The sequence below is a fragment of the Halyomorpha halys genome, unplaced genomic scaffold (genome assembly GCF_000696795.3).
Source record: "Halyomorpha halys isolate HHAL.00 unplaced genomic scaffold, Hhal_1.1 Scaffold174.1, whole genome shotgun sequence".
Taxonomy (NCBI): domain Eukaryota; kingdom Metazoa; phylum Arthropoda; class Insecta; order Hemiptera; family Pentatomidae; genus Halyomorpha; species Halyomorpha halys.
This window is the reverse complement of record NW_027107482.1, coordinates 679,013-688,751: the sequence shown is the minus strand read 5'-3', so window position 1 is coordinate 688,751 and position 9,739 is coordinate 679,013. Positions and strand designations below refer to the sequence as shown.

Below are 9,739 nucleotides of genomic sequence, written 5' to 3'. Positions count from 1 at the left end.
TATATATATATATATATATATATACATCAAGTAAATTTAGCGATATAATGACACGATACAAACATGTGGAGAATCTGCCCATTGATAGAACTCCCACTGATAGAATCTAGAATAACATTTCTAGAGGTAATGAAGGTACCTCCAGGTAATGAAGGAGAAGCCAGGTTAGAAATGAGTTGGTTTGAGTGGTTGGGAAGTTTATTATGAAAGGTTAGGTATCTGGTTCTGGTCAAATCAGCAACATGTGGGACATTGAGGTCCTGATGGATGATTTGATTTGTGTCAAAGTAAGGAGCATTAAGGATTTTGGACTGTAAGGATTGGATTCGGGAGGAATTCGATGGTTTAGTGGAGCCCCAAAGCTCAACTCCACATGTTCAGGTAGGTCTTATAACTGTCATGTAAATCAGTCTTTTGTAATGGATTGGAAGTTTAGTCCGTTTATCTAGTAAATGTTCTAATAGTCGGAATCGACGAGCAGTTTCCTTTCTTTTCAGTCTTGTTTGAGAATTCCATGTCATTCGTTTGTCCAGACGTAGTCCTAAGTAACAGATCTTCAACCGGAATAAATGGAGTATTATTAAAGGATACTGTGGGGCAAGATGAAGGTTGACGACGAGGGGTAAATGTGATTCGGTGGGATTTATTTTAATTCTTCAGTTTTGGCACCATTCTTCAAGGATGGTGATGTAGGATGAGAGGATTCGGGATACACTGGAAGGGACATTATTCACTTATAGTAGACATATGTCATGGGCATGCGTGGTGATGATAGTGTCATGATGGGTTTTGATGTCAGCTGTAAAACGGATATATCAACTATATAAAGGATAGGACCAAGGATACTACCTTGGTCCATGGATAATGTAAATTTAAAATAAAAATTTCCCAATATGGTGAATATAATATAAAATTAAAGTTAATCTTCCTTCATATGGTGGATCATCATCATAATCCGCAAAGCAGTGTGGTGTCCTCTATAGAATTTTTTGTGATCCCCTTCCTCGGCATTTTGGACATATGGGGAGTCATCTATATGTTACCACCCTATTCTAAGCATGGTGGGGTCAGTTTTCAATTTGTGGAACTGCCACAGAAATAAAAGTCGACAACCAAGGTCAGATTCGAACTCCCTCAGCTACAGAGAGTCTCTATAGAATTCGGACCAAGTGTCCCTCTCCTGCACCAGCTCTTATCCTCCTGCGCTTGCTTCCTGAACACCTGCACACTCACTTCTCAGGTGATCCGTGGTCTTCCTCTCTCTATTCATGTCTCATATGAGTTGAGAGTAGAAGATCAAGAGGAATGTGGTGGATGTAATGTAAAATTAATGTTGACCAACCTTAATATGGTGTGTGCAATGAAAAATTAATGTTAACCCTCTGTGGATACCTGTAAACTAATTGTAAAAGGAAATGAGCTTTTATTAAGAACATAACACAAGTGATAACAATATTGGGAGAAATTCCCAAATCTTATTACTGAGTTAGACTGAGAAAGAAACATGGATGGTTGTCCGCTAGATGAATGCCTCAAAAACTTCAAGGGGTATCCTTTAATCAGATTTCCTCAGCTTATTAAATTAATGTTTTTCTTTGGACTAACATTTCTTGGTAGTCAACAGCAGACATATCATAGTATTCATAAGCAAAGTACCTTCAAGGATAAGCCAGGTGAATGATAAATCGACTCTTCACTTTGAATTTTGATCATGATGGTTTAGAAATATATTGCTAAAACAAATGGTTCCAAGTTATATATAAGTTTTTTTTTTTATCAATATTACTTATTTTTTTAATTTAAACCCACCAAAAGGCTTGAGACAAAAGGAGATTTACTTTACATAGAATCACTCACATATTAGATTACTACTTTAAGTTTTGAACTGTTTAAAGATCTTCATAATTTAATATTTTAATTAATACAAAAATTTCAGGCATCATATGATCAGAAGACATATTTCCTGAAGATACATGCTCCATGGAAAGTTTTAACACGTTATGCGGAAGTTATGAATATGAAAATGCCTATCAAGGTACTTTATGTTATTTTATTTATTGTGTAGCATTACATTCTGTCATATATTATTAGAAATGAGTAATAGATATAAGAGAACACATTCACACCACATTTACCTCTGTATATGTATATAAATTAAATTATAGAAGAACAATGAATAGAAATAATAATAATAAAATATATTAAAATAAAAAAACATCTTAATCACATTCATTCCTATACACATATTTACTGGGGAACTCTGGACCGAGCTTCTCACGCCACTTATGAAGGAAAAAGCAGGACTCCAGAAGATTCTGGCACTTCTCTGGCAACCGCATCTCTGGTTTTGAAAGCCAATAGAGGCTGAGCAAAGGCGCTAGCCACAGGCGCTCAGGACTTGAGAATCTGGTCATTGTCAAAACCCCAATAAAATAATTTACAATAGGTCTCTGTACCACTGACGTTTCAACTTTTGGGGAAGATTGTAGGGATGGGTTAAGCTAAATAGAAATGAGCTTAGGGATAAGAATGATAAGTAAGATTATCATGGATTATGGTGAATTTGGATTTAATAAGATATAAGAGAAATAGGATATTAAAGTCATGATATGACAGGGGTTGGCCAACTTTTCTGTACACAAGATCTAATTTTTATCTTATAAGTGTGTCATGATCGACTTGTCATAGGTGTAGTCTAAGGGGGAAGAAGGGGTGAGAAATGCATACTATCTTTATCCACAGTGATGATTTCAGTATCAAGTGCATTCCAGCGAGATATAGGTAGATAAGTAACATAATTGTTCAAAACTATTTTTTACTTTTTAAATCCCTTATTAAGTTTTCGAGATATAGGCTCATGAAGAAAATAAATTTCCAGACCCAACTTTAAATCACAGCATTCCATACATGCAGTACCTAAGAAACTCAATTCTCCGACACTTGTTCAAGATAGATTTTTACTAACTTAAAATGCATTTTAATTTTGTTATCAACTGCAATTTATAAGTTGTTCTTGAATATGAAAAAGTTTTTATAAAGCTACAGAGTATGGCTGATGATTTGATTTCAATATTTCACTTTTGCGTTGTCTTTTTTTTGGGCCAGGAAAATGTATCATGAAAAAATAATATGGCTTTCTTTTTGTAAGTCTATCAATAACTCGCTGAGTACAAATCGTACTGAAATACAGATATAAAAAGGCCGAAAATCTCACATCCAGAGAAATTAAAAGAACATGGATAATTAATAACTTTTGATCTACATTAAATATGTCTGAAACTATTGCTATAAAGTTTTGTCTTCTACAATAGCTTCAAAGTCCATGGGAAACGGAATTCCACCCCAGACATTGCCAGTAATTGACTTGTTGGCCAACCCTGATATAGGGTATTGTCGGTTTCATTGTATGGAGTGTAGATTGATTGTTTGAAGAATCTAGGACTGAAAGGATGAATGCGTTTGATGATAGGAATTTCAGCTGTCCTGCACAGATCTATTCTGTAATTCTGGACAGATTTTAGCATTATCATATAAATTAGTGGTTTGTTGTAAGTTGAAAACTAAGAATATCTATTCAGCAGTCCGTATCATTGTTGGATACTTCATGGTTCCATTCTATTTTAATATTTTTTCTCTATTATAAATAACTATACACAATATAACAATATTGCAAGTTAGTTTTTAAACTATGGTTTATATTGTATATAATCTTTTTACTTTTTTTGAGACTGGTTTAATTGTTTAAATAAAATAATTTGTATCCAAGTTTAGTCTCAACACTCTTTATTATTTCTTTAAACGTTCAACATTTTAGCCAACTTGGATATTTGCAAGGACATTCTTAAATATAAATTTACACCTCAAATCCAGTAATTTAAAAAATTTTAGCAAGCAATTCTGCCTAGGTCATTAAATTTAAAACACCCTATTTTGTCAATTTTCCTTTAAATTTTAAAACCTTTAATTACATATTAACTTAATACTAAAGTGTGATAAGAGAATGATAATAGTCTTAAGTTAATATGTAATTAAAAGTTTTAAAATTTAATAAAAAGCTGATTAAACAAGGTGATTTGACTAAATTTAATGACCTGTGCAGAATAGCAAGCAAAAAGTTTTTAAACTGTTGGAGGTGAGGTGTGAATAATAAAATATTATCACTGCTTTATTTTTTTATTACTTTCTAATTAAGTAAGTCTCCCTTTCATATTTAAAAAAAAAAAAAGAAAAGAAAACTTAGTAAAAAATATATTCTAATATCCTCTTTTTTGAGTAAATATATTTTTATGTATAAAAGGTTTTTATTTTTTATTTTATGTATCGTTTCAATATTGTTCATTTGCCTTGTTAAACCAAAAGGAAAGCTAACCAATTCTGGTCAGTCAAACATGGAGTGGAAAGATTGTTATTCAAAACAAAGAAGATGGCGGGAGTGTCTTGCCAAAGTTCATTAAATCGCGGCTAAGTTAAGCAGATTCAAATATTTTAAAAACTTTATTTTAATTTCCCATCATAATTGAAATAACAGTACATTTAAGAAAAAATATAAGTTAAGAATAATTATTAAAGAAAATTATTCATAAAGAAAAACTCAACACCGTAGTGCCACAGTCGATGTTGAGAACTAACACCTAGAGAAGGGAAAGGAAGAAAACATGGTTTTTGAGGATTCGTTGCTTAAACACAGACTGGGAATGATGTTTCCTGGATGAGGAGGTCCTCATCATATTTTGTCTAGCTCAAGGAGCCAAGAAGAATAAGGAACCTTGTGTTTTGGATCACCATTGAAGAGTAAAACTTTTAGAGGACAAATTCTTTGTTAACAGTTAGTGTTTGTTTGCTGAAAGATTGTTTATAGCAAGTGTTAGTTGAAAAAGAAGACAAAGAAAATCTTCCATCATCAAAAGAATATTGTATAAATTGGTTTGTATTGTACACAATAGAATTTAAGTATATTTATAAAGTTAGTAAATAAACAAGTTGACTGTTCTGATCGCCTAGAAACTCACCCTGAGATTAAGAGTCTACAATATCATATGCAATAAAAATTCTCATATTTATTTAATATTTAAACTTTTTATTTAACCTTGTCATCCTCAAAACTATACCTTAGATATAAGTATATGTTAAAACTATATAAAATTATATTTATTTTATTTTAAATAATTTTTAATTTAACAATATATAAAATTTTAATTAGGAAATTATTAATAACCTTTGTATCCATTGCCTACTTTATAAGCCGATAAATAGTGAAATATTATTTATATTGCAATAATCATGTTTCTGACAAAAATGTTGATATGAAGTGATTTTAATTTTTTGGTTTATTAATATATAATTAGTATTATTAAAAAAATTGGTGAAGTTGAAATTATTAGGATTGCCCTTGAGGAAGGCCAGATTGGCCAAAACATTGGACATTTAAAGAAATAATAAAGAGTTTTGAGACTAAACTCGGATACAAATTATTTTATTTAAACAATTTATATTCTGAAATAAGACATGATAACAGCATATGAACTATAATATTATAAGAAGATAATCTTATATATAAAATAAAAAGCTGAACTAATCATCATTAATTGCAGAGTTTCAAGCGCCTTTTTCGCGCTGACTCTCCACCACCCTCTGGAAGAGTTATGTCACAAGATGACAAAAAAAGACATCCGGTAACAATTAAATAAAATGATTTTATTTATTCTGAAATTTGAAAAAAAAAAAAATGCTTTTTTCTTAAAATTTTATTATCCTTCAAAAACACCTCTTGCTTTCAAAATTCATTTCAACAAAAAAAAAAAAAAGATCAGAAAAATTACTGAAAATATTTTTTATGCATTATAAAGTGATATTTACTCTTTTGTGTGACAGCACAGAAGAAACATTCTGTATTATATATTTTGTTTGCACTTACATCTAATCTTCTTTAACGGTAAAAACTACTACTGTTAAAGATACTTTTATCTATTTTTTTAATAGAAGTTTTACAAAAAAGCAATCAAGACTGCCATGTTTTTTTTTTTTTTTTACACCCTACACTTTTCATCACTGTTATGTAGAAGTGTTTCCAGAGACTGGAAGTTATTCACCTTAAGTAAATAATAATGATGAATTATATGTTTCATAATGGTTTACTTTATAAAAAATATAAAGACTCTATAAAAACTTTGATTTTTATTTTCAATGAAAAGATTTTACCACACTACATAAAGATATAATAAATTTAATTTCTTGATATTATTGGTGTCAGAAATACTGGAAAGCCCCATCATTAGGAAGAAGATGTAATCCTGTTTTCCTGTATTTACAATATATATATATATTATTCATTTCCATCTTTTCCTGCTTTGTAATCAATACAAGTGTACAGAAGCAGTTTGATGTTGCACATGTATCCTTCCAACTACTCCTTATGTATCTTTCCGTACGCATAGCTTCCAACTACTGCTAATAAATCAATTTACAAGTTTTACAATAAATTTACACATTTCCGCTTTAAGGTTCAGTCTCCTGCTCCTTTTCCAGCCACTGTTCTTCTTTTTTGACCGAGTTTGAAGTGAGCTGGCCTAACAATTGTTTTCCACAATTAAGTAGTTTTCTTCAGTTACTAGCTAAGAGAAATCGTCCTCTGTGAGGGCATAGAGTCTGATTTCCCTCAGCAATTTGGCCCGTAGTGCATTAAAGGTGGTGCAGTCCATTATGTTGTGCTCAGCAGTCTCCGCTCTGGAACACCACGACTATGACATGGAGATGGGAAGGTTGATATCAATTCCCGTGAAGCTTGTCTCGAAATACTCCATGTCCCATGAGGAATTGAAAGAGACAGTAGTGAGGGAGAGTCCACTATGCTTCCATACGTCACCAAACGGTGGGGAAATATTTCCTTAGGGTAGCAGTTTTCGGGCTTGTCAACCATTCTTTTGTGGTTTTTTCCTGAAGAATGGTTTTCCATTTGCTTGGGTTCACGTCAATCCACAGATGAATATTTACATACAGACCTGCTGAGCCCTCTCACTTGAATTGAAACATCATCATTTCTTCCTGCAGGAGTAGGCTGAGAGTTACCCCTCCCACTAAGACTTGCACAGCCTCATGTAAAACACTCCGGTAAGCCATGGTGACTCTAAGCAACCGTCCATTGGATCACTGCCAATCTTCTCTTCTGTAGGTGCATGAAATTCAGGTTCCAGGCAGCGTAGGCATACCTCAGAATGCCCACAACCACTCCTTTATATATGGTCATTGTCTTAGATAACTGATTGTATCAGGGAATATTTACAATATATATCCCTTTCCTCAGTTTTCTCATGAAATGCATTTCAAATGCAGTAAAAAAAATGCATTCTCTACACCCTTTCCTATTGATTCACTGATATCAGAGCACACAAAAAAAAATGTATCAATGCACTGAAATATGGATAAACAGATGGACATAAAGAAAAACGGACAATTTAAAAGAACTACAAGAAATATTCTTTGGATGACATAACAAATAAAGAAGTGAAGTAAAGGGTATAAATTCCTGAAAAGAAAAAAAATAAAGTTTTAACATAAAAATAGTATTTGTTTGTGATTTGGAATAAAATTTAACAGATTTGGTAGCAGTCCATGGTTTGCAGTCATATTTCATTTAGTAATATAAATAATTTAAACTTTATCTGTCGTATAAAAGTTCACATTTAATTTCATGCAGAATTTAATATAAGTTAATAGAAAGTTTATAAAATATTGATGAAGATAACAGTGATGAAAAGAGTTTTATTTACACTTGGTTTGCTTTAGGAAAATATAAATGCTTGCAACACAGACGTTATCAAAAATTACTTTGATTTTTGATAATGACAGCCATCTTGATAAATGATTTTTTTTTTAATTTTAAAATTCAATTAATAATTAAATATTCAATTTTTTACAGAGGTTTCTTTCAATATCGGTGAAAGCTTGGGTAAGTCATTCATTATTTCTATTTTTATATATTTTAATTTTATATTTCTTTTTTTATATTTTTAAACCCTAATCTTCAGGAAGGTGAAGAAAAAGTAGCTCCAGAACCTGAACCTTATACATTCCCATTGGCAAAACTTTTTGAACTGGATCCAAAGGTTATAGCCGAAGAACCATCTTTTTATACAGCAACTTTCAGCAAAGATAGAGAGGAACAGTTAGTGACGTTGTTGCAATTAAAAATATTATTAAAACATCAAATTGTCTGATTCATTCACATGAATTTATTTCAGATTTGTCGTGAAAGATAGAGAATCATTCTTCACATCAGCACAAAGATCTCAGATTGCGTGGCAGATCTTGCTCAGGACAAAATATGATGAAGACAAAAAGGTAAAAGAACATAAAAAGATTAAAAGGTTTCTATTAATATTAATCAATTATTCTTTCTTGTTTATTTATAATGTTAAATTTTGTATTAACCCTTTGACTAGAATATTGGTCTGAGATACTGTATAGTTGACAAAGAGGCGTCGTTAGGGAGGAACGGAATAGAGAGGGTTCTATCCCCTCTATCCAATATATGGGATGTTTTATATAAAATGTCAGTTTTCACAGTAAACATTATTTTATAAAACAATTTTATGAAATCGAAAACATTTTATTCAAAATATTAACCCGTTTACGTTTAAGGAACTTGTCCAAATTTCTGAAATTTGTTGGTGATGGGTCTGGCGAATAAGGTAGATGTAGAAGGACTTCTTGAGGGCTGGCATTGTGCAAGGGTACAGGTTCCTTCCAATAAACTTATACAAGTTTATCCAAGCACTACAATGATGGCTTCACCTCTGGGTTAAAAGGAGGAATCGATTATTCCTGCCATAAACCACCATACAGAAACTAATACATTTTTGTGGATGCAAATTTGGTTTTGGAATGTTTCTTCATCAATATTTAACCACTGATCTGACAGACACATGTTATCATATACCATCCACTTTTCATCATACGTGATTATCCTTTTGTGAAAAGGCTTGCTTTTTTACCTAGTTAGCAGTTGTTTGTTTGTTTGTTTTTGTTTAGAGGCACCAAACTTCATTGGTCATCAACGCCATTCACATTTCATTTAATTTCGCTTATATTTGTTTAATTTTTTTTTTTTTTTTTAATTTGATTAGTTATTATTTTATTTATTTATTTTATTATTATTTTTCCTTCTGTTCAATGTTATATTTTTGTCAGTAAATGTTTTGATTTGAAAAACTGAAATACTAATTCCATTATAATTATATTATTTCAATTTCTTGAGACAAGGTAATTATTTATTAAATAAATCAAAACTTGTATCCTTTTTTGTCTCAACACTTTTTATTATAGGGAGTGAATAATCCTATTCCTATATTAATATTAAACTATTTCAAGTTTTGAACGATAATTTTTTCTTTAAAAAATATTTTTCTTTACATCCCAACAACCATTTTTTCACTTGTTCACTCCCTCATTTTTCCATCTTTTCGTAATTTCTTCAAACCATAATTAAAGGTACTCCTGGTTGCCCACTAAATCAAAAGTGTGTAAAAAAGTACTATGCTACTAAGTAGGTATGAATTTTTGCAACTCGAAATTATGACCTTTTATTCTTGAGATTTTTGGAAGTGAAATCTGCGCATCTTCAGATAATTACACTAATACTGATTCACATTCACACCAAAGTTTACTCAAGTGCATATATATATATATATAGTGCAGAGATAAGATAACTTAGTCAATTAATTAATTCAAATATCTAAACAAT

The 9,739-nt window shown here is 31.2% G+C and overlaps 1 protein-coding gene across 1 annotated transcript in view; it reads left to right on the top strand.

Annotated features, from left to right (window-relative positions):
* Positions 1–9,739, top strand: part of LOC106679062 (anoctamin-4) — a gene marked incomplete at its 5' end in the record, with an annotated part of 27,643 nt that overhangs the window by 7,560 nt on the left and 10,344 nt on the right. The window contains 4 exon segments of the mRNA XM_067045843.1: positions 1,937–2,035; positions 7,916–7,945; positions 8,025–8,161; positions 8,238–8,337. Of these exon segments, the coding sequence (XP_066901944.1) occupies positions 1,937–2,035; positions 7,916–7,945; positions 8,025–8,161; positions 8,238–8,337 (366 nt within the window).